The following is a 26,248-nucleotide window of genomic DNA, read 5'->3' as shown; positions in this document are numbered from 1 at the left end:
GAGAAGCAGAGGTTGCAGTGAGCTGAGATGGCACCTCTGCACTCCAGCCTGGGCAATAGAGCAAGACTCTGTCTCAAGAAAAATAAAGTCGAGCTAAGTACATAATCAATATTTTTGAGTTGGAAGCACTCTTATAAATCATCCGTTGACAGGGCATAATCCATAACCTACTTGCCAAATCAGCCCATTCCCTGTTTTTGTAAAACCCGTGTGCTAAGAATAGCTTTTACATCTTGGAATAGAGAAAAAGTCAAAAGAAGAATATTTCATCACACATGAAAATTGTATGAAATTCAAATTTCAGTGTTCATAAGTATTTATTAGAACCCAGAAGGTAAGCTAGGCGTAGTGGCTCACATCTGTATTCCCAGCCCTTTGGGAGGCCAAGGTGGGCAGATCATTTGAGGCCAGGAGTTTGAGACCAGCCTGACCAACATGGTGAAACACCGTCTCTACTAAAAATACAAAAATTAGCCGGGCATAGTGGTGCATGCCTGTAATCCCAGCTATTCAGGAGGCTGAGGCAGGAGAATCACTTGAACCTGGGAGGCAGAGGTTGCAGTGAGCCGAGATCACACCACTGCCCTCCACCTGAGCAACACAGCAAGACTCTGTCTTGAAAAACAGTAACATAACATAACAAAATAAAATAAATAACGTCTCTGTCCATAGTGTTTACATCACATAAAATGGACGTCTGGCAGGGCACGGCGGCTCACACCTGTAATCCCAGCATTTTGGGAGGCTCAGGTGAGCGGATCACCTGAGGTCAGGAGTTCAAGACCAGTCTGGCCAACATGGTGAAACCCCATCTCTACTAAAAATAAAAAAATCAGCCCAGCGCGGTGGCAGGTGCCTGTAATCCCAGCTATTCAGGAGGCTGAAGCAGGAGAATTGGTTGAACCCACAAGGTGGACATTGCAGTAAGCCAAGATGGCACCACTGCACCTCAACCTGGGCAACAGAGCAAGAATCTGTCTCAAAAAAAAAAAAAAAAAAAAAAAGGACTTCTTGGTACATAACATTTAAAGAAGCCTGCATAGTCACTATGGTCACTATGTCTTTGAAGCACCACAACAGAGAGAGGCTCTCTAAAAGAAAATGATACTGATTTGGGAATAGGGTATTACAAGGGGAACACGTGTGCCAGAGTAAACTATGTACATATTTAGGCAGGTGAAGAAAAACAAAGGTTCTTAAAGGAAAAATGAGGATTAGATCATTGTTTTAAGATAATTATCCTTGGCTATAAGGATCAATAGCAAGGGGGATGCCATTCCAAGGTTAGAAAGGCAGTTGTTGGGCAGATATCTTCATAAAAGTGTTTTTTGTGTAAGGCTGTGAAGGGCTTTGTGCAAGGTTGAGATTTTTGCAGTCTTTTGTGATCATTTTTATTTATTTATTTATTTAGAGAGAGTCTTGCTCTGTCACCCAAGCTGAAGGGCAGTGATGCAATCACAGCTCACTGCAACTTCTGCCTCCCGGATTCAAGAAATTCTCCTGTCTCAGCCTCCTTAGTAGCTGGGACTACAGGCACCCGCCACCATGCCTGGCTAATTTTTTGTATTTTTAGTAGAGACGGGATTTTGCCATGTTGCCCAGGCTGGTCTCGAACTCCTGACCTCAAGTGATCCACCTGCCTCGGCCTTCTAAAGTGCTGAGATTACAGGCATGAGCCACCACACCCGGCCTTGTGATCATTTTTGTTATCAAGCATTTTTGCATGAGAATCCTTCATGGCCTTCCCCAGCTCTATTTGTCAGCGTTTTTTGTTTGTTTGTTTGAAGCACAAGTGACTCCATTTTGATTCTGACAACTTCCACACTATGCAGTCACATCTCTGAGGCACCCAGAGCCCTTCAAAATATATTTGCTGTTTGCCAAATAGTCTCTATTTGAGATGAGAACATCCCCAGCTGTCCTTCTGTTTGGTGAGAAGTGAGACTCCACCCCAGCATTTTCCGGAGATGCAATCACGCCTCCCTGCCCTTCACTGCCGCTCCCAGCCTCCCTTGAGACTCAAGGACTGTCCCATGGGAATGAAGTGAAAGTGATGTCTTTCTCCTTGTTTCCAGTCTGTGGTGAGGGAAAACAGCTGGCTACACTTGGGAGGGTATGGAAACTGGTCAGAGTGGGTATTTGGGACCTGGGGCCTCAGAGCCGCCCGTTGCTAAGGAGAGGACTCTGGTCAGGGCAACTTGCCAATGCTCTAGGAAGATGATCTAGGAATGACACCTAGACATTCCTAAAAAATGATAGCCTAAAAATTCATCCCATTGTAGAAATACATGCAGCACTCGCTTCTCTGGGCCCCTCAGTTATCAAAAAAAGAGGAGGGAGGCAGACCCTCAGGGTTACTTTACATTCATATACCTAGCTACAACATAAACATCAAATGATATGTGGCCAGGCGCGCTGGCTCACGCCTGTAATCCCAGCACTTTGGGAGGCCGAGGCAGGCAGATCACTTGAGGTCAGGAGTTCGAGACCAGCCTGGCCAACATGGAGAAACCCCGTCTCTACTAAAAATACAAAAATTAGCCAGGCATGGTGGTGCACACCTATAGTTCCAGCTACTCAGGAGGCTGAGGCATGAGAATCGCTTGAACCTGGGAGGCGCAGGTTGCAGTCAGCAAGATCATGCCACTGCACTCCAGCCTGGGCGAACAGACAGAGACTCTGTCTCAAAAAAAAAAAAAAAAACAACAAAAAACAAAACAAAACAAAAAGCACAACATATGACACTAATGATTTTCCTTGAAATTAAATAGTGGTATGAGTAACAATGTATAATAACTGTAAATATTAATTCAACTCATTTCATTTCTACATTCAGGTGAATAAAAAATATCTGATCTATTCTCTGTGGGTTATAAGAGTATTTTTGTATCTGAAAAGCCTAAGAGAGGGTCAAACCCTTAAAGAGCTGGTAAGTCCAGGCAGGAGGACCCTGAGGTCCTTGGAGATGGGCAGGTACAAAATTTTGCCTGGCATAAAATTCAATTAATCAATCAAACTAATGTGTTTCTTATTTACTTTCTGAAATTTTGCTGTGACCCTTAGTACAACTGTGAGTACCTTCAAGTGTCCTCCAGATCCAGACACTTCTCAAGTGGCCAGCCCCATGCTAACTACTAAAATATGTGGAGCACCAGTAGTCGGGGCTGTGGGTACATTCCTGTAGGCTGTGCACCGCACAACCCCACCGGTGCTGTTGACCTAAACAGAACACAAAGGCACACAGCAACTGCTAGTAGCCCTGATACATAAGCCACTCGAGTTCCAAATGCCTAGTCACAGAAGACAAAGACTGAAGAACCATTCCAAATGTAAGAGACACTGCAGGGATATGACAACTAAATGCAGTGTGTGACCATAGGCAGGATCCTGCCACAGAAAAATAGAGGTTTTTTTCTTTACTATAAAGTACATTACAGGGGTAATCTGAAGAATTTGAATAAGGCACAAAGTACCGTATCAATGTTAATTTTCTGACTTTGGCATCGTATTGCAGTGATGTTTGGGGGGAAATACACACAGGATTCAAGGGTAAGTAAACAGGCGTCACATCTGCAACATGCTGCCAAACATTTAAAATAACAGACCAAAGCAAATGTAGTAAAATGTTAACTTCTGGGAATCTGAAGGTTATACAGGAATTCTGTGTGCTTTTTTCTTTTTTTTTTATGGAGTTTCACTCTGTCGCCCAGGCTGGAGTGCAATGGCAGGGTCTTGGCTCACTGCAACTACCGCCTCCTGGGTTCAAGCGATTCTCCTGCCTCAGCCTCCCAAGTAGCTGGAATTATAGGCACTTGCCACTACGCCCGGCTAATCTTTGTATTTTTAGTAGAGATGGGATTTCACCATGTTGGCCAAGCTGGTCTTGAACTCCTGACCTCCGGTGATCCGCCCACCTTGGCCTCCCAAAGCACTGAGATTATAGGCGTGAGCCACCATGCCTGGCCTCTTTGTGCTATTTTTATAACTCTCCTGGTAAGTCTGATGTAATTTCAACATAAAAAGTTAATCTCAGGCTGGGCGCAGTGGCTCATGCCTGTAATCCTAGCACTTTGGGAGGTTGAGGTGAGCAGATTGCTTGAGCTCAGGAGCTCCAGACCAATCTGGGCAACATGGTAAAACCATGTCTCCACAAAAAATACAATTAGCCAGGCATGGTGTGTGCATCTGTAGTCCAACCTACTCAGGAGGCTGAGGTGACAGGATCTCTTGAGCCTAGGAGGCAGAGGTTGCAGTGAGCCAAGCTCACACCACTGCATTCCAGCCTGGGTGACAGAGCCAGACCCTGTCTCAAAAAAAAAAAAAAAAAAAAAAAAAAAAAAAAAAAAAAAAAAAAAAAAAAAAAAAAAAAGTTAATTTCTAAACTCACAACTTCCATGGTGGGAGGGAAGTACGTTGATCACACTGAATAATGTTTTTGGCACCAGGAGTAGAAACCGTTGGAGTACAGACCTGTACTATAGTCCCAGCTACTTGGGAGGCTGAGGCTGGAGGGTCACTTGAGCTCAGGAGTTCCAGGTCGAGGTGTGCAATGATCATGCCTGTGAAAGCCACTGCACTCCAGCCTGGGTAAAATAGTGAGACTCCATTTCTTTACAAAAAAAAAAAAAAAAAGCAAAAGAAAAAGAAAGAAAAGAAACTGCTGGCTGGGTGCAGTGGCTCATACCTGTAATCCCAGCACTTTAGGAGGCTGAGGCAGGCAGATCCTTTGAGCCCTGGAGTTCGAGACCAGCTTGGGTAACATGGTGAAACCCCAACTCTACAAAACATTAACAATTAGCCAGGATGTAGTGGCATGCACCTGTAGTCTGAGCTACTTGGAAGGCTGAGGTGGGAGGATTGCTTGAGCCCGGAAGGATCGCTTGAGCCTGGGAGGTGGAGGGTGACAGAGTGAGACCCAGTCTCAAAAAAAAAAAAACCACACACAGAAACTGCTGCTGGAAAAGAGCACAATTTACATCCTTTTTGGAGAGCTCTCTGGTTTTATGTCTAGACCTCTGGGGTGGGGAAGAGGTCAACATGCTCCCCAAATCAAAGACCCAGCGCTCTCTACACTGGCATAATCCATGAGGGTCTAGGCAGCCTGTCCTGCCATACTTAAAGAAATTTAAAATATCGTATCTGCCACAGCTAAAAGAATTGAAGAGACATTTACTGCTATCCAAAACCCTACGTAAAATTACTTAAGCTGTGATAAAGCCTGCTCTGGCAGGCTCTAAACTTGGAAGTCTTGTTTTTCTTAGCATGGCATGCCACCTTGTGGCAAAAAGCTAAAAAGTCATCAGATGAGAAAGGAAACATCCCTTCTAAAGTCATCATAAGAAATGCCGGGTGCAGCGCCTGTAATTCCCTGCACTTTTGGAGGCCCAGGCTGGCGGATCGCTTGAGGTCAGAAGTTTGAGACCAGCCTGGCCAACATGGCAAAACCCCATCTCTACTAAAAATACAAAAACAATTAGCCAGGCGTGGTGGCACGTGCCTACAATCCCAGTTACTTGGGAGGCCAAGGCACGAGAATGGTTTGAACCCACGAGGCTGAGGTTGCAGTGAGCCACTGCACTCCAGCCTGGATGACAAAGTGAGTGAGACTCTGTCTCAAAAAAAAAAAAAAAAAAAAAAAAAAAGGAAAAAAAAAAGCCTACTTGTGTGAATCACTTACTATGTCCAGGAACTATGTTAAGCATTTCCTCAGATTGATTCTCAAACATACTTACAGACAGGGAAACAGTCTTGCAGTCAAATAGCTAATAAGTGGCAGTGCCAGAATAAGGAAATAAGGGAGAAGTAAACCAACCTAAACTTAAATCCATAGGCCTCCAAGAATCCCAGCGCCCAAACCGGAATTGTCTAGTAACAACGCAATTGGAAGAATTCTTCCTGCTGTGCCCTCCTGCCACCATTTTTATTCCCCATAATCAGGCTGGCCACAGCCTTTTCCCAAAGCCAGCCATGCCCACACCTAAACATTTTCCTCTCCTTTTGTTAATTCCCTGTGTTCTATCTATTCTAAAGCCACCATAGCAGCAGTTTCCCCAAATTACATTTTTCTTCTTTTTTGAGACAGAGTGTTGCTCTGTTGCCCACACTGGAGTACAGTGGCTTGATCTCAGCTCACTGCAGCCTCTGCCTCCTGGGCTCAAGCAATTCTCCTGCCTCAGCCTCCCAAGTAGCTGGGATTACAGGTATGCGCCACCATACTTGGCTAATCTTTTGTATTTTTAGTAGAGACAGGTTTCACCATGTTGGCCAGGCTGATCTCGAACTCCTGACCTCAAGTAATCTGCCCGCCTCGGACTCCCAAAATACTGGGAGTAGAGGCGAGAGCCGCTGTGCCTGGCCCCAAATTACATTTTTCAACATGTTCCAGGAGATAAATTTCCAAGTCTCAGTAACAGAAAACACCACATAATTGACACCTTCCTCCTAAAGACACACGTAAAAAAAAAAACTCTAAGAAAGAAAAGAACTTTACATAATTTTAAAAACGTGTTTTTCAAGCCTAGTGTGGTGGCTTGCACCTCTAGTCCCAGCTACTCAGGAGGCTGAGGCAGGAGCATCACTTGAGCTCAGGAATTCAAGACCAGCCTGGACAATATAGCAAGACCCCTCTCTAAAAAAGACTAAGCAAGAAGGCGGGACACAGTGGCTCACGCCTGTAATCCCAGCACTTTGGGAGGCCGAGGTGGCTGGATCACCTCAGGAATTTGAGACCAGCCTGGCCAACATGGTGAAACCATGTCTCTACTAAAAATACAAAAATTAGCCGGGTATGATGGCACACACCTGTAACCCCAGCTACTCGGGAGGCTGAGGCACGAGAATCATCTGAACCCGGGAGACAGAGGTTGCAGTGAGCCGAGATCACACCACTGCACTCCAGTCTGGGTGACAAGAGCAAAACTCCATCTGAAAAAAAAAAAAAAAAAAAAAAAATCAAGAAATAAAGAAAGAAAAAACATGTTTAGACCTAGTTCGGCCCAGGGTTTCCCAAGCTTCTTTGACAAACACACCTTTTCTCAGGTACACCTTCAGGGCCACCAGTGTTCTACAAGCAACTTGGGAAAGGTGCAACTAAATCTAAAAAGGAGAGCTGAATGTGGTGGTGCACACCTACAGTCCTAGCTACTCAGTAGGCTGAGGGGAGGACTGCTTGAGCCAAGGAGTTCAAGGCAGTAGTGAGCTATAATCACGCCACGGCGTTCCAGCCTGGGCAAGAGTCAGACACTGTAAAAAAGACTCCATAAAAAAGAACAATGAAAACAAAGGCTCCTGAGTTGATGTTGTGACTGAAAACCCTTCCATTGGGGAAAAATGTAGAGATCATGAGTTCAATGCACCCATGTCAAACCGTCTGGGGGCTCTTGCTCACGGGGCCAAATTATATGGTTTAACATCATCAATCTTTCAGTCTTCCAATTTCATTATGTTGATGCAAATCAATGTCAAGTCAACGTCTTGTATATAGAAATATATATATACACATACACACACACACACACACACACACACACACACACACACACACATATACTGGAAAAATACAGCCTCTGGGTTTTTACTCAGTGGCAACAGCACAAGGAATACAAAGATCTTAGAGCAATAAAATGGAATACTCTGATAATATTGGTCCACACACAAAAAACACTCAGATTCAATGACCACAGAATCTATGTGACAGCTGGAGAACTTTAGTAAGGGAATCACATGCATTTGTAGATGATTACCAAAGATTCTGCCCTAACTCATAATATTTCTAAGAGTGGATACTAACATTATCTCTTTTATGTTTTTATTTTTTAGACGGAGTCTCGCTTTGTCACCCAGGCTGGAGTGCAGTGGTGCAATCTTGGCTCACTGCAACCTCTGCCTCCCGGGTTCAAGCAATTCTCCCTGCCTCAGCCTCCCGAGTAGCTGGGATTACAGGGGTGCACCACCACGCCTGGCTAATTTGTTGTATTTTTAGTAGAGACCAGGTTTCAGTATGTTGGCCAGGCTGGTCTCGAACTCCTGACCTCGTGATCTGCCCGCCTTGGCCTCCCAAAGTGCTGGGATTACAGGCGTAAGCCCCCACGCCCAACCACATTATCTCTTTTTTTAAAATGAAGAAACAGAAAATTAAGTGATTTGCTCACAACTAAAAAACAAATTCAGGGCTGAGTGTGGTGGCTCATGCCTGTCAACCTAGCACTTTGTGAGGTTGAGGCAGGTGGATGTGTTAAGACCAGTTCACCCAGAACAGCATAGTGAGACCCCCGTCTCTACACAAAACAACTTTTTTTTTTTCGACATGGAGTCTCGCTGTGTTGCCCAGGCTGGAGTGCAGTGGTGCAATTTCGGCTCACTGCAAGCTCCGCCTCCCAGGTTCACACCATTCTCTTGCCTCAGCCTCCCAAGTAGCTGGGACTACAGGCGCCCGCCACCACGCCCGGCTAATTTTTTTGTATTTTTAGTACAGACAGGGTTTCACCGTGTTAGTCAGGATGGTCTTGATCTCCTGACCTCGTGATCCGCCCACCTAGGCCTCCCATTTTTTTAATTAACCAGGCGTGATGAGACGTACCTGTGGTCCCACGTACTTGGAAAGCAGAGGTAAGAGGATTGCTTGAGCCTCAGCATTTGAAGGTGCAGTCAGCTGTGGTTTCATCACTGCACTCCAGCCTAGGCAACAGAGTGAGATCTTGTCTTTTAAAAAAAAAAAAAAAAAATCATGGCAGAGTCAGAAATAGAAAAAAACAGCCACCATTTCCAGTCAGTCTTCAGGGAAACCTTCAATAACCCTCACACGAACATTTTACAAGTCTATTTCTTCTTATTTTATAAACATAACTGCATCTTTAATTGGGTATACTTGAATAATTGAAAACTGAACAGCAAATCAATTTTTATGGTTCATTTTCTCCAACAAACAACAATATTAAGCTGTATGAGAAGTAATATTTATTGCAACAGGTTATGAGGTGGAAACAAATAATTAGTCTTACAATTTGCTAGAAGCATGACAGAGCTTACTAACATTTTGAAAAAAAAATAGCAAAGAAAGAAGTCATCAAACAAGATGGTATCTTGACAAAGGCACAGCGCTCCACAACTGCTTCATACTCTGTGCACAAGAAATCCTCTCAGAAAGAAGAGAGGAGTGATGCCAAACGGGCTTGCATTTGAGCTGTGGACATTACCACTGGTATTATTCATACAACCAAGGCTCTACAATACCCCTCTGGAGAAAAAGTGCAACACAAAATCTGTGTAACAAAGGAAAGCAAAAGTAGCAATAAGGGCCCAGAGGAATACAAACAGTGCAAATACAGTACTGCAAACTCAGTAAAAGGAGTTTTTGATTGGAGTATGAACTTTCAAGTTGAAGATATATTTCGCAGGAACATTCACCCAAAGCTTGAGAGCTAGAGCGAAGAGAGACTTGCAGTCGGTAACTGAGTAAATGAAACGCCTAATTTTTCACTATGTGATAATTCCCTTTGGGAAGAAGTGCTTTATCTTTAATTATTCCACCTTTTGTTAAATGGTTCATGCTTTTAAACTGCGATTGTCTCAAACTTGCTTGCTATTGAATTGTGTAACATCAGATAATGGCAGGTTGTCAAAAGATAACCCCAGTGGATAATTTAAGCTGCTTTTATGAGAAGCATGGTGCTGAGCTGCCTTACACAGTCTTTTTACAGTAACCATAAAAAACTGAGTTTATTTGATCATGTATTATCCCTTCTCACATAAAGTTGTATTAGATGAATTCTTTTTAAAAGAAGCTTTCAAACTAGTCCTTTGGGCATTTAAAAAATCATTATATAAAAGTACACTTCTTCAATACATAAGAACAAACATTTTTCCTTTACAAAAAAAAACTAATTTTTAGGTCAAAATAAATTACAACTTGCTGAAAACCTTCTATGGCTCAGTGCTCATTCCAGATATATGAAGCTGTATTTTTTTGTACATCTTCAGAAATTAGAGATACTGAGAGTGGTCTTTTTTTTTTTTTTTTTTTTTTTTGGAGAGGGAGTTTCACTTTGTCCCCCAGGCTAGAGTGCAGTGGCGCAAACTCAGCTCACTGCAACCTCCGCCCCCCAGGTTCAAGCGATTCTCCTGCCTCAGCCTCCCGGGTAGCTGGGATTACAGGAACCCACCACCATGACGGGCTAATTTTTGTATTTTTAGTAGACGGGGTTTTGCAATGTCGGCCAGGCTGGTCTCGAACACTTGACCTCAAGCAATCCGCCCACCTCGGCCTCCCAAAGTGCTGGGATTACAGGCATGAGCCACCACGCCCAGCCAGAGAGAAAGAGTGGTTACTTCTAAAATGACAAGATAATACAACCCTGGCTCAGGGAACAGATCAAGTTCTAAATCTCAGGAATAAAAAACTGATACTCATTATCCAATTCATATAGTCTTGTATTATATACATATTAACAGTCTATGCAATGAAAAATAAAGAAATTTCATAAAACTATTTCAAAACTCAGAACATAAAAATGTAAAGAAACAAAACATTTAATGTACAATCTACTCCATTTGGCAATGTGTACTGAGAGATAAAAAACCTATCTACAAACAGAATATAACAAAAGGAAAATGTGACTTAAGTGATCTCAGGTCCATAGCTCTTCAGTTCTTCCAAATTTGTAGATCAGAGTGCTAAAAAGATAGGAAAACAAATCATGAGGAAAAAACCGATGGAACAAGCAACACAGAATTCATTTTCTCAATATGCTTTGACAGGTACTTCACTGATTCCTTTCTATCAATTTTAAAAATTAAATTAGACATCATGGCAGTGTTGGTCTTAATTTGCTTATTTTGTAAAGCAGCCTGTTAACTACGATGGCTGAGCATAACTGTATTCTTTCTTAAAGCCTGGGAAGTTATTAACAGGCAACTTGTAAGGAAAAGAGACATTTCTCTATGACTCAAAAACAAAAAAAATGAATCAATAAATCAAAAAAAAAAGAGAGAGAGACCATTCTCATAGTGATAGGCATTAGGGCCGTTTTATGTCTCCAGGAGCCTACCATATCTAAATTACAGTAACTGAAGCACCCTACAACAGACCATGCTGCAATTCTTCATTCCTTCAACAAATAATTATTGTGCACTGAAAACTGGCTACGTACCAAGCACCTAAGTGCTGGAATGAGACTGAGTCCAGACAAACTTGCTCTCTAATGGAGCTAAGGGTCTAATAAGGAGACAATCAAATAAATATAAAATTCCAACTATAAAAAAATGCTATAAACGAGAGGTGCGCAGTATCCTAAGAGTGAAACATAAGGATCAGACCTAGTTGGAGAGGTCAGGAAAGGTTTTCCTGAGGAGTGGTGACTGAATTGAGACCCAAAAGAAGAGGGGGAATTATCTCAGCAAAGTTGAGAGAGGATAAGGAGGCAGGAGCAGGGAGATGGGACACTCCAGGGCCATGTGTTGAGCTGTGGGCATACTAAATGTTTTGGATTTGAAATGTCAGCAACCCAAGAAGGGATGTGAAGTAGGAATCTGAATATATGGTTTAGGCCTGGAAAGGGACATCTGTGACTCATTGGCATATAAGCAATAATTGGAGTCCTAAGTACACATGAGTTCACCCAGAGACAGAAAAATAACAAGGAGTTTCTTACTGCCAAGAACAGAGCTTTAAGAGACTTCAAAAGGTAGTAGGCAGGGAGTGGAGGATCAGCTTGCAAGGGAAACAGAGGAGTGACCAGAAATGTAAATAAAAGAGGTTGTACTCCAGAGCTTAGAACAGGTCCAGCACACAGGAAGCACACAGGCTGCCTGATAAGTTGACAGCCTCTGGGCACAGCACATAGATGACACAGCTGTCAACTATGTCCACCTGAGCATACAAGGTTTCTGTTCATCCAATTGCCATTTAAGTGGATTCATCTACCACCACAAAGTGTTGAATCTGAACTTAATCTCTAAAGACTGCCTAAAATGTCTTCATAACAACTTATCATATCCCCAGAAGGCTGTCAGTCACATGTCTTTGACATGTAAGACAGCAGAAACTGCCAAACATCTTTCAAAACCAGGAGTGTCAAGGCCATAAGGGGAAATCCAGGTAGAGCATGGTGGTCTGAGAGTTGGGGGAGATCACATGGCTAGGGTTTGCCACACAGCGTACAGAAAGCCACACAGAGGGAACGCAGGAGATCTGCAGGGGGTGCTCCTTCAGTCTGTGGCTGAGTACTGATCAGTCTATACATAAGAGGAAACTACCCAAGGGAAGGAAAGAACCACTGGAAAGAACATGTCCCAGAGCTACCACAAGGCTGGAAGAGAGTTCATACTCTCACAAGTCGAGTAGAGAAACCTCGGAATACACGAAGCATCAGAGCGTGGAAACACTCAAAGGGTATGACTGCCTTAGTAGGGGGACAAATCAGTCCTGGGCTACAGCTGCTCTGGTCCTGCCTATAACAAAGCTTACAAGACATAAAAGGATCAAATTGTTTCTGAGTCACCTAACTGCATCCCAAAACAAAGCTCAAAAACATTTAAAGGACTAGCAAAGATCCACTCCCAACAAATTGTATGCAAAGCACCAAATAAGGGAAAATAGGTCCAAAATGAAGAGTAAACAGAAGCAGAAAAAATCAACAGAAGCAGATGCAGAAATGACACAGACAATTGGACAAGGACCCTGAGATAGCTATAAATATACTCTGTGTGTTCAAGAAGGTGGAAGAGGGCATGAGCATGTTAAGGGAAGACATCAGAAATATTTTTAAAGACCCAATCAAGCTTCTAGAGAGAGAAAATACAATGTCTGAGATGAAAAAATCACTGGATGGCATAGATGAGACATTGCAGAAGTAGAGATTAATTTATTTAATTCTTCAAAGTGACAATGGAGAAATTATTTTATTTATTTATGTATTTATTTATTTTGAGATGAAGTCTCACTCTGTTGCTCAGCAATGGTGTGATTTCGGCTCACTGCAACCTCAGCCTCCTGGGTTCAAGTGATTCTCCGGCCTCAGCCTTCCGAGTAGCTGGGATTACAGGCATGTACCACCATGCCCAGCTAATGTCTGTATTTTTAGTAGAGATGAGGTTTCACCATGTTGGCCAGGCTGGTCTCGAACTCCTGACCTCAAGTGATCCACCTGCCTTGGCCTCCCAAAGTGCTGGGACTACAGGCGTGAGCCACCATGCCCAGCCGAGATTAATTTTAAAATGTAACAATAGAAACTATCAAAACTGAAACACAAAGAGGAAAAAAAATCTGACCATTAGCAAGCTGTGAGACAACTTCGAGCAGCCTATTATAACATGTAATTGAAATCCCAGAAGGAGGGTGGAGTGGACATAAAAAATGCTTGAAGAAATAATGGCTGAAAAGAATCCAGATTTATTGATGAACTATAAACCTACAGATCCAAGAAACTCAATATACACCAAGCAGAAGGAATATCAAGAAAACTAGACCACAGTACATCATAATCAAATTACTTAAAACCAGTGACAAAAGCAAAGTTTTTCAAGGCTTAGAACTTACTTAATGATTTATGGGGAGTGGGGACAGAGGCAGATAAAATTTTATAAATAAATACCTAAATATCCTATGTTGACATTAAAAGACATTCATTCTAGGCCAGGCATGGTGGCTCACACTTGTAATTCTACCACTTTGGGAGGCCAAGGCGGGCAGATCACTTGAGGTCAGGAGTTCGAGACCGGCCTGGTCAACATGGCAAAACCCCATCTCTACTAAAAATACAAAAATTAACTAGGTGTGGCAGTGCATGCCTGTAATCCCAGCTACTTGGGAGGCTGAGGCACGGAACTGCTTGAGCCTGGGAGGCAGAGGTTGCACTGAGCTGAGATTGTACCACTGCACATCAGCCTGGCAACAGAGCGAGAATCCAGCTCAAAAAAAAAAAAAAAAAAAAAAGACATTCATTCTAAAAAGCATAGAATGGACTTCATTTTGGGGATATTTTAGAAGACTGCCCCTAAAAAATAGTTTTAATATTGGTTTATTTTTCCACTTTAACTTTTCTTAAAAAGGCATTCAGAAAACACAATTTCCCAACAGGTTTTGTATATAATATGTATATCATGTATTAATTATTATTATTATTTTTTTTTATATGGAGTCTTGCTCTGTCACCCAGGCTGAAATGCAGTGGCACTATCTCGACTCACTCCAACCCCTATCTCCCGGGTTCAAGTGATTCTCCTGCCTCAGCCTTCCGAGTAGCTGGGATTACAGGCACGCACCACCATGCCCAGCTAATTTTTGTATTTTTATTAGAGATAGGGTTTCACCATGTTGGCCAGGCTGGTCTCGAACCCCTGACCTCAGATGATCCACCCGCTTCAGCCTCCCAAACTGCTGGGATTACAGGCATGAGCCACCACACCTGGCTGGCCACTATGTATTAATTCTAGTTTTTCCTTTTTTCTTCATAAAGGTACTTTACCTGTTGTTGTTAATTTTTTTTTTTTCCGAAAGGCTAGTCATGTGAAACAATGGGTCTGATAGGGTTTTTTAATAAAACACAGGCTATGGAAGCAGCAGTCTGGATTCAAATCCAGGCTTCTCATTTACTAGCTAGGCATCCTAAAGCAAGCTCTAAACTTTATTTCCTCATCTATAAAATGGGAATAATGCTGGGTGTGGTGGCTATAATCCCAGCACTTTGGGAGGCCGAGGCAGGCAAATCGTCTGAGCTCAGGAGTTCAAGACCACTCTGGGCAATATGGTGAAACCCCGTCTCTACTAAAATACAAAAAATTAGCTGGGTGTGGTGATGTGCACCTGTAGTCCCACCTACTCGGGAGGCTGAGGCATGGGAATCGCTTGAGTCCCAAGGCGGAGGCTGCAGTGAGCTGAGATTGTTCACTGCACTACAGCTTGGGCTACAGGGTGAGACTCCATCTCAAAATAAATAAATAAATAAATAAAAATAAAAATAAATAAAATGGGAATAACACCTGACATATATTTAAAATAATGAAATGTGATTTTTATTTTATTTTATTTTTTTTATTTTGGTCTCACTCTATTGCCCAGGCTGGAGTACAGTGGTGCAGCCTTGCCTCACTGCAGCCTCAACCTCCTGGGCTCAAGCAATTCTCCCACCTCAGCCTCTTGAGTAGCTGGCACTGTACACCACCACAACCAGATAATTTTTATATTTTTTTATAGAGACAGGGTTTTGCCACGTTGCCCAGGCTGGTCTTAAACTGCTAGACTTAAACAATCCACCCGCCTCAGCCTCCCAAAGTGCTGGGATTACAGGCATGAGCCACTGCACTTGGCCTAAATGGGAATTTAAAGGGTAAAATATATAAAGGATCCAGCTAAAGTCTTGATACACAGCAAGACCCCTAGTTAAAAGGCCTGTCTGCTCTTATGTAACCGTGGAATTCTCACCTTTTAAAAGAAGTTCTATCACTGTAACCAATCCATGGGATTTATATGTGTTCCATGTACATGCTGCCTTAATTAAGTTGACATTTCTGTAAATGTTACAGGCGTGGTTAAAAAATTAGGCAACTTACCTAAAAAATATAAGTGCATTTTGAAAAAACACAGCTAGTCCCGGATAAACATCAGTATCTACATACATAAAGTAAAACAGATTAGAGGGTTATATAGGCAAACAGCAGTAATAAAGTATCAGTGCCATTCATAATGATACATTTTGTATATTACAACATACTGCTATTATTCATTAACTCTAAGACATCTATAATGAAACTGAAAGAAGAAAATGCCAATTTAATTCCCCCAAAGCAAAGGACTGCTCTTACTCTGGATAAAAGTCAATGAACTTATCAAGTTTTCTTTTAGTCTAAAGTAATTGCTGGTTCTAGCTACATCAAAACTGCTGAGGAAGCAGTAACTTGTTCCTTTGCCTCCTATGGCCAACACTGAAATACAAAATCGTAAAAATATACAAAATAAATTCTTGGCTTTTAAACAGTCTGTTAATTTATTTTCTTTCATGAATTCAAGAGGTTTTTTGTGTTTGTTTTTAAAGAAATGGGGCCTCACTGTATTGCCCAGACTGGAATGCAGCAGCTACTGACAGGCACAATCATGGCAAACTACAGCCCAAACTCTTGGGCTCAAGTGATCCTCCTGCCTCAGCCTCCCAAGTGGCTGGGACTACAGGCACACATCACAATGCCTGGCTCTCAATCCAGGAGTTTTATTATGCAAATATGTCAGATATAAATAACACAGTTAGAATTTATCATCATTCTCTTTCACTGAATCTATCCTGGAGGAAATGGTTACTGTCTTTATAGGAAGAGAAAAGAAACAAAATGGAAACTACTTAAATTTTTGTGGATTATTAACTTTTGTAAAACTACAAATGTTGATTAAAAAAATACTGGAGAGGATGAAGAAACTGGTTCAATTCTGAGCTCTTATCATAGCAAACAATACAGCAGCATGGTTAAGATCTCCAAGTTTGAGCCAGACCCAGGTTTGAATCCTATCTATACCAATGACTAAACGTATGACCTTGGGCAAATTATTTAACCTCAGCATATCTTCATTTCCTCACCTGTAAAACGGGCATTGTAATAGCACCTACTCCAGAGTGTAAGAATTAGATGAGTGACTCTATATAGTGCTTAGAACAGTATCTAGCCTATAAAGTAATATATAAAAGTTAGCTATTACTATGAATATTAATAGTTCAAGCAAATCTGTACAGTGGAAGACTTGAAACATGCCCTAGAAATGCTTCTGAAATACAGTCATATTCACTTTACAAATAGAAAAGTATATTTAGGCTGGGCGTGGTGACTCACGCTTGTAATCCCAGTATTTTGGGAGGCCGAGGTAGGTGGATCACTTGAGGTCAGGAGTTTGAGACCAGCCTGGCCAACATGGCGAAACCCTGTCTCTACTAAAAATACAAAATTAGCCAGGCGTAGTGGTGGATGGCTGTAATCCCAGCTACTTGGGAGACTGAGACAGGAGAATCACTTGAACCCAGGAGGCAGAGGTTGCCGTGGGCCAAGACTGTACAACTGCACTCTAGCCTGGACAACAGGGCGAAACTCCATCTTAAAAAAAAAAAGAAAAGAAAAGTATATTTAAATGAGTAATAGAAAGATGAAATTCACAATCAAGAAATTTATCAATATTTACTAGTTCTTTAAATATTAAGATACAATTGGCTGGGAGCGGTGGTTCATGCCTATAATCCCAACACTTTGGGAGGCCAAGGTGGGTGGATCCTCTGAGATCAGGACTTCAAGACCAGCTTGGCCAACATGGTGAAACCCTGTCTCTACTAAAAATACAAAAAATTAGCTGGGAGTGGTGGCAGGCGGCTATAATCCCAGCTATTCGGGAAGCTGAGGCAGGAGAATCGCTTGAACCCGGGAGGCAGAGGTTGCAGTGAGCCAAGACTGCACCATTGCACTCCAGCCTGGGTGACAAGAGTGAAACTCCAACTCAAAAAAAAGAAAAAAGATACACTCAACGATAGTACAGCCTTTACAAACAATATTTCCCTATATACTTTACAGAAATGGCAATTTATTCCTATTTTCACTATAGAAACTGTAAAGTTCATGGATCACTTCAACTGCTAAAGTAAATAAGCAGGAGGCCATTAACCTGAGGCTATCTCCCTACTCTGAGTTCCTGTGTGACCCCAACCCCCCGCCGAACCTAGCTTATGTAAACAAACTGAAACCTAGGGTTATATTTTTTTAATAAATGGCTGAATTTTAGTCAATCACAAACAGCTAAGCTTTAGCCAATCCCAAGCAGCCAGCTGATGAGACCATGCACAAATAAGATAAACATATAGCTACAGACAATCTAAAAATCTGTCTTTGCTTTGTGTTCAGCCTACAGCTGCTCATGCTGCTGGGTGAAGCTCTCCGAACCTCTTCTTGGTTCTGGGTCCTGCCCAATTCATGAATCATTCTTTGCTCAAATTGCTAATTTATCTGAAGTTTTTCTTTAACATAACTATGGAGACCTTTTAAGAAAATCAGTGACAGCAGCCCATCCTTCTTACAGTCAGGGATAAAATGAGTTTAAAACACACTTTCAGGCTGGGCGCCTGTAATCCCAGCATTTTGGGAGGCTGAGGTGGGTAGATCACCTGAGATCAGGAATTCGAGACCAGCCTGACCAATATGGTGAAACCCCATCTCTGGTAAAAATACAAAAAGTATCTCAGCGTGGTGGCATGCACCTGCAGTCCCAGCTACTTAGGAGGCTGAGAAGGGAGAATTGCTTGAACCTGGAAGGCAGAGGTTGCAGTGAGCCAAGATCATGCCACTGTACTCCAGCCTGGGCGACAGAGCAAGGTTCTGTCTCAAAAAAACACTTTCCTATAAGATTCCATGTGTATGAAATGGATACAGACAGAAAGTACATTAGTGGCTACCTAGGGCTAGGAGAAGGGAGTAATGGGGAGTGACTGCTAATGGGTATGGCAGTGATAAAAATATTCTCAAATTGGATTGTGGTGATGGTAGTGTAATTCTGTGAAAATACTAAAAACACTGAACTGCATATTTTAAATGGCTGAATTATATGGTATGCAAATTACATCTCAATGAAGCTATTTTTAAAAAAGCATTTTCCTTCGAATATGCTTCATACCAGAATTATGTGCTCTAGTAGTATTTTTAATTAACTAAAAAACACATTTTAGATACAGGTGACCAATGTTATTTAAGCCAACCACTGTCCTCTTGTAATGTGACTTTTTTTGTACCAAGTGAAAGACAAAGGAAAAACAAAAGTATTCCAAAGATCTTATAGTGATCAAACTATGAGACTTAAATGATACTATCAAAAGTATTCAAAAACCAGCTGTGAGTCAGGACAAGGAGATGTGACAGTTAAGCAAAGAAGGCTGACAAAGAGATTCCAGAGGTAGATGAGTCAGAGGATGAATAAATTGTGTTCTCTGAAACTGACTCCTGTCTTTGGAGCAAAGGAAGATGGCCAGTGAAACAGTCTTCTGACGCTTCCAGAGACACTTCTGAAACTGGGTTCTGTTTTTCATCACTGCCATGAATGAAAAGCTATGGCACCTGGCACAGCCAGAGAACTTAGCGTGGTGTAATAAGAGCTCATTCCATTGCATCAACTGTTTCTGTATGAAGAGTATACATATGTGTTCAGTCTTGCCCTTAAAAAACTCCCCCTGTACCCGTGAATTAAAAATTACAGGATTGGATGGGCACGGTGGCTCACACCTGTAATCCTAGCACTTTGGGATACTAAGATGGGCAGATCACTTGAGGTCAGGAGTTCGAGATCAGCCTGGACAATATGGTGAAACCCTGTCTCTACTAAAAAAATACAAAAATTAGCTGGGTGTGGTGGCGTGCACCTGTAATCCCAGCTACTTGGGAGGCTGAGACAGGCAAATTACTTGAACCTGTGAGGCGGAGGTTGCAGTGAGCCAAGATCACACCACTGCACTCCATCCTGGGTGATAGAGCAAGACTCTGCCTCAAAAAAAAAAAAAAAAAAAAAAAAAAAAATTACAGGATTAGGTTGGAGAGAGAAGGTGTTAATGAAACGAAAGATTATCTACTGGCAATCCATAGCTTATCAAATAAGGGGTCTATACCCCTTATCTGAAATCCCTGGGGCAAGATACATTTTGGGATTCAGAATTCTTCAGGTTTAAGAACAGTAAGGGAAAGCACGTATACCACATAGCACCGCCAGCTGGGTATAGACAAGCATCCTATAATCTAATATATCTATTTTCATTCCTACAATAAAACATCTGAATACTTACACTAAATGGGATAAAGAAAATAGTGAGCCCCATGTCATTTTAGGTCAGGTTTTGCTGCCAAAGTAGTTATAAATAACTTGATTTTTAGCATTTTGTGGATTTTAGAATTGTATATAAGGGACTGTACACCTGTAATGGTTTCTCACTTTTTCTACTGCAACTCCCAGTAAATGGGCCTCTAGCATAAAATCCTGGCTGTCTAAGGTAAGGAAGGAAAGCAGAAAGTCTGGAGATGGCTGAGAGATACCAGCTTTGTCAGTGGCTTGGATTTCCTAACCAGGGCTATCCTACTGCACTAAGTGTTCCCACTGACAAGTTTTATTAAACTCATGCATCTTCACACAGAGTAGTATCTTCAATCTAAGTGAATAATTATACTAAATTGTACTCAAAGTAGAGTAAGCCAAATATAAAAGACATATCTGAATCTCTCCTATAAAATACAAGAAGAATACATACTTACTTTGTGTAACATATGCACCAAAAAGAATCCACATGGAAGCAATAAGTGACCCAAACATCAACATGAAACCAATGAAAAGCCAAACTCGAGCACCTGTGTAGAGAAGAGGCTTTATGATTTTGTTCATTTTTGCAGCTCTATAACGTCTTAGGAATACATAATAATAGGAGCCCTGTTAGCCTAATATATATTATGCATATCAAAGATAGTCATATATTTATATAAATCTGCTGTAAGTTAAATGAATGATGATAAAAAAAAAAACTAAAAGAAGTTAAACCACACATGGAAAAGGAAAAAAAAGAAAGTTATCTTTTTACTGACTAGAGAAACGAATGCCCTAACTAAAAAATTACGCTGTTGTATATATTATCAAAATAATTGCTCTATTAAAAGTAGCATATGTATTCTGGATAGCCATCACCACATAGGAATGAGACACTTCAAATGAAGAAGGACTAATATGTCCCTTTTTAATCAATGGTAAGCTTCTATAATCACACCATTATTCAATATGGTACAAATAACGGCCATTCTTTAGGAGTATGTTCAGGCTTTTTTATTGCTGAGGCAGCCAATCGGTACCACATATTCAAACTTCAAAATCAGAAGTATCTCTTCAACCCTGTATTGAACACAATTCTAGATCTCAATAATGTAAATCATCTGGACACTTGAGTAGATTCAACATATTTTTAGGAAAGCAGGTTAATACTTGCACCAGACTCTGTTCACAGGTATACTGACAGCCCCATCAACCTCTGGAAGGGGAAGAAAGCTCCACTGAAGTAAAAATAAAATCCTAGCCAATTTCCATAACAGAAAACTAAATTTGCCTCAGTTGCAAATATTTTGTTACCAGGGAATAGATTCATTTTAGACACCAGATAAGGAAGAAGCACTGATCAAAGTTCATAATGGTTAGAACAGCTGATATCTGAGAGAAATAGGTCTCTATATTATCTAAATTTTATTACAATACTAAGCAGATCTCCAGAAATAAACAGTAATGTTTAGTTCTTTGGAGAAATAAAATATCTAAATTATATTCAATCATAGCTTTTATCTAACATGAATAAAAGGAATTATTAAAAATCCTTAAAGGCCGGGCATGGTAGCTCACACCTGTAATCCTAGAAATTTGGGAGGCCAAGGTGGGCGAATTGCCTGAGCTCAGGAGTTCGAGACCAGCCTGGGCAACATGGTAAAACCCCATCTCTACTAAAAGAAAAAAAAATCAGTTGGGCGTGGTGGCGGGTGCCTGTAGTCCCAGTTATTCAAGAGGCTGAGGCAAGAGAATTGCTTGAACCTGAGAGGCAGAGGTTGCAGTGAGCCGATATCATGCCACTGCACTCTAGCCTGCGCAACAAAGCAAAACTGTCTCAAAAAAAAAAAAAAAATCCTTACAATTATTTTCCATCATGTCCTTTATTTATGGCTATATACATTAAACTTTCTAATAGAATTAAACAAGAAAAAAATTTCTCTTGAAAAGTAAGTATGTCTGAGGGCATATTAACAAAAAGAGGAAAAAAAGAAAAAGAAGTATGCTTTTGTTTAGCAAAAAAATAAAACTATAACATTTTCTCTTGTTTGCTTTGGCTACAAGGAAGCTCTGAGTTAAGGTTAATGAACAATTAAAAGCATCCATCTTGTCCCAGGTTCTAGGTACAATGATCATTTTTCTACCTAGTTCCTGTTCTTATTTATACTTTTATTATTTAGCTGTTTCATTTATAGTATATTTATTATTTTGATACTTTCCTATTAATTCCTCTGGGAACTAAATAGAGATAGTTTACAAATAAACCACTTAAGCAGTACAAAAGCTTAAGAGTAGCAATACCTGGGCATGACTATAAGACAGTTTGTCCTTAATTTTTGAAGCACTGGACAGAAATTGCACTATATGCACAATATATAAACTGTACTGTTAATTTTAATAGAATAGGGAATATCACAGAATAAAACATAATAATCACTTAGTAAGAGTAAAAATGATGGGCTCGGGAACCAGACAGACCTAAGACAAATACAGGTTCCACTTTTAAGCTAAAAAACTTTGGATAAGTTACAGTGAAACTTCCTATAAAAAACAGGTAATAGTGGCCAGGCACAGACCAGTAATCCCAGCTACTCTGGAGGCTGAGAGGGGAGGATTGCTTGAGCCCAGGAGTTCAAGGCTTTTCTGCGTTATGATCACGCCACTGCACTCTAGCCTGGGCAACAGAGCAAGACCTCGTCTCAAAAAAAGATAATAGTAACATAATTCACAGCAATGTCCGTGGAATATTCTTTAAAGAAAAATGGTGGAGTACATTATTGTATGCTCTGCATACAACATCTTCACTTGCTAATATATACTATTTTTTCTTTACCTTCCCTCATTCCTGACATTACTGCTGAGGCTGACATACAGGATATGCTAAAAAGCGCGATCGCATGCGCATACACACACATATTGTGCACTTCAAACTTAGACTCATCTGTCATTTGTCATTTTACCCTCTCGCGAATTCTCCATGGATTCCAGTAGAAGTGAGGTTACAAAATCTACATCAGCATTTAAAGCATCAGGTAGAAGACTGGGCATGGTGGTTCATGCCTGTAATCCCAGTACTTTGGGAGGCCAAGGCGGGTGCATCACCTGAGGTCAGGAGTTTGAGAACAGCCTGGCCAACATGGTAAAACCCAGTTTCTACCAAAAATATAAAAACTAGCTGGGCGTGGTGGCAGGCACCTGTAATCCCAGCTACTCAGGAGGCTGAGGCAGAAGAATTGCTTGAGCCTGGGAGGCGGAGGATGCAGTGAGCTGAGATCACACCACTGCACTCCAGTCTGGGTGACACAGCGAGACTCCATCTCAAACAAAATAAATACAAAATTAAAAAAATAAAACATCAAGTAGAAAAGAAAGCTAAGCTCTTCACAGCTGCTTTATTTGGTTTAAAAGGCTATGATACTTACTATATGATCCCATTTATATGAAATCATAGAAAAGGCAGAGCTACCATCATAGAAAGTAGATCAGTAGTGGCCAGGAGGTGAGGGGAAGAGTATTAACTATAAAAAGGGGTACGAGGGAACTTTTTGGGGTAATGGAAATGTTCTGTATCATGATTGTAGTGGTAGTTACACAACTGTAACTGTACACATTTGATCAAACTCATCAAATTGTACACTTTAAATGGGTGGATTCTGGCCAGGCGTGGTGGCTCATGCCTGCAATCCCAGCACTTTGGGAGGCCGATAGCTTGAGACCAGGTGGATAGCTTGAGGCCAGGAGATCAAGACCAGCCTGAACAACGTGGTAAAACCCTGCCTCTACAAAAAAAATAAATAAATTAGCTGGGCGCAGCAACATGTGCCTATAATCACAGCCACTTGAGAAACTGAGGCGGGAGGATCACTCAAGCCCAGGCTGTTGAGGCTGCAGTGAGCCAAGATCGTGCCACTGCACACCAGCCTGGGTGACAGAGTGAGACTCTGTCTCAAAAAAAATTAATAAAATAATAAATACATTAGTGAATTCTATTATACTTAAATTATATTCAATTCAATTCAGCTGACAAAACGAAAAAATATACACGTGGTACCAAACCAGACAAAGTGACCAAATGGTTCTAGATGGGAAACGAGCACAGCATGGTGGCTAAAAGCATGGGCTCTGGAGCCAGACTGTCAGTGTTCAATCCTGGCTCCACCAATTACTTGCTCTGTGATTTTGGACACATTATTTAAGCCCACTGTACCTTAATTTCTTCATATTATAATATAAATTTTTTTTTTTTTTTTTTTTGAGACAGAATTTCGCTCTTGTTGCCCAGGCTAGAGTGCAATGAGGTGATCTCAGCTCACCGCAACCTCTGCCTCCCGGGTTCAAGCGATTCTCTTGCCTTAGCCTCCCAAGTAGCTGGGACTACAGAAGTGTGCCACCACGCCTGGCTAATTTTGTATTTTTTTTTAGTAGAGACGGGGTTTCTCCATGTTGGCAGGGCTGGTCTGGAACTCCTGACCTTAGGTGTTCCACCCGTCTCAGCCTCCCAAAGTGCTGGGATTACAGGCGTGAGCCACTGTGCCCGGCCGTAAATGTTTAAAAAACACAATTGGGCCGGGCTCGGTGGCTCACTCCTGTAATCCCAGCACTTTGGGAAGCCAAGGTGGGTGGATCACCTGAGGTCGGGAGTTCGAGACCAGCCTGATCAACATGGAGAAACCCCATTTCTACTAAAACTACAAAATTAGCCAAGCATGTCTGGAATCCCAGCTCTCGGGAGGGTGAGGGAAGAGAATTGCTTGAACCCAGGAGGTGGAGGTTGTGGTGAGCCAAAAACGCACCACTGCACTCCAGCCTGGGCAAGAAGAGCGAAACTCCATCTCAAAAAAAAAAAAAAAATTGGATGACAATTCAAATGAATTCAAACTACAAAAACTAATTTATGTGTAGACAAATAGCATCTTTCTTCTGAACAATTTTGTTGCAATCTGTGTGTGGCTACTCAGGTGATCAGAAGTGAATGTAAAGACACTGTAGTCCTAGGTTTGATCCCCTAATGTGTTCATTACTTTCCTGTTAATAATCATAGTCAGCCATCTTGTAAGTAACATTATTGGTCAACAATTGGGATAATAATAAATCCATCATTAGCACTGGAGTCCAAGATCCATTTGAATAGCAACATTTTTCATCTATATCGTGGGCAGTGTAACATAACAAAAACAGTAACTTCTTGCAATAATTTACTTTCTTAAGGATTTGAATAACAGTAAAACTTTTTTTAAAGCAAATAAAAAATATCCTATATAATCATTACCAGTCCTGAATACAGACTCACAAGAGAGGTTTTTTTTCTGGTGACAAATTTCTATTTTGTTAACACACATTAACAGCTCAAAGTATCTTTACCTGTTCTTCCTAAACAGCCGCTTTCATAGCTATCACCTCTCACCTGAGCATTGGACACAGCATTTATCCTAGAACAGTACAAAATCATCAAATGAATTTCAGTATTCGCTGTTAAAATACTCAAATATTTGTATAACACTTAGACGGAAAACAGATTATTTCATAACTAAAATCAATATCTGAATAATTTAACATATCTTTTAAACTAATAAAAATGCTAGTTGACAGAAATGTTACATTGGCCTTATTTTCATAAAGTACACCCAGAAAACACATTTATTTTAAGAGATTTCTATCACTCGTCTCCAGAGATTATACAGGAGGGGCCAGTTTTCTGGTTTGTCTATTTCACATTTATACATGAATGACTCAGTGCTATCCCATTTCAAGGTTCTCATTATTATCAAGAGTTAAACAGTTTCTCTTTGTGTTAAAAGTCAAGTGATTTTCTATGATCCATTTCTTAAGCTCAGAGAAAATGTAGCTTATGTATAATATGCCCACTTTATTCAGCTTCCCTTTCCATTTTTGTTAGAGCAAGGTACATTAATTAGTAACAAGAATTTCCTTTTATTAGAAGCCACAATGGATGTAAGTAGTTCCATTTTCCATAATATAACCTTTTTAAAACTCCTGGCCAGGTGCAGTGGCTCACACCTGTAATCCCAGCACTTTGAGAGGCCACGGCGGGTAAATCACGAGGTCAGGAGTTCAAGACCAGCCTGGCCAACATGGTGAAACCCCGTCTCTACTAAAAATACAAAAAATTAGCTGGACGTAGTGGCAGGCACCTGTAATTCCAGCTACTTGGGAGGCTGAGGCAGGGGAATCACTTGAACCCGGGAGGCAGAGGTTGCAGTGAGCCGAGAGCATGCCACTGCGGTCCAGCCCAAACAACAGAGTAAGACTCTGTCTCAAAAAAAAAAAAAAAAAAAAAAAAAAAAACCTCCTGACGGTAGAAGGAAATGATGTAATCTTAATATATTTTTTTTTTTTTTTTTTTTTTTTTTGAGACGGAGTCTCGCTCTGTTGCCCAGGCTGGAGTGCAGTGGTGCAATCTCGGCTCACTGCAAGCTCCGCCTCCCGGGTTCA

At 41.2% G+C, this 26,248-nt stretch overlaps 1 protein-coding gene across 3 annotated transcripts in view; it reads right to left on the bottom strand.

The window, feature by feature from the left end:
• Positions 1-8,932: 8,932 nt before the first annotated feature.
• Positions 8,933-26,248, bottom strand: part of TMEM50B (transmembrane protein 50B) — a 45,943-nt gene continuing 28,627 nt past the window's right edge. For all 3 annotated transcript variants that reach the window (XM_055279588.2, XM_055279589.2, XM_055279590.2), the window contains exons 4-7: positions 25,157-25,224; positions 20,251-20,343; positions 15,547-15,604; positions 8,933-10,671 (exon numbers count right to left, since the gene is read on the bottom strand). In XM_055279588.2, the coding sequence (XP_055135563.1) occupies positions 10,626-10,671; positions 15,547-15,604; positions 20,251-20,343; positions 25,157-25,224 (265 nt within the window). In that variant the 3' untranslated portion in view covers positions 8,933-10,625. The remainder of the gene's footprint in view (positions 10,672-15,546; positions 15,605-20,250; positions 20,344-25,156; positions 25,225-26,248) is intronic.

The sequence above is a fragment of the Symphalangus syndactylus genome, chromosome 5, assembly GCF_028878055.3.
Source record: "Symphalangus syndactylus isolate Jambi chromosome 5, NHGRI_mSymSyn1-v2.1_pri, whole genome shotgun sequence".
Classification (NCBI taxonomy): Eukaryota; Metazoa; Chordata; class Mammalia; order Primates; family Hylobatidae; genus Symphalangus; species Symphalangus syndactylus.
The sequence above is the reverse complement of the archived record's forward strand: the minus strand, read 5'-3'. Positions and strand labels throughout refer to the sequence as shown.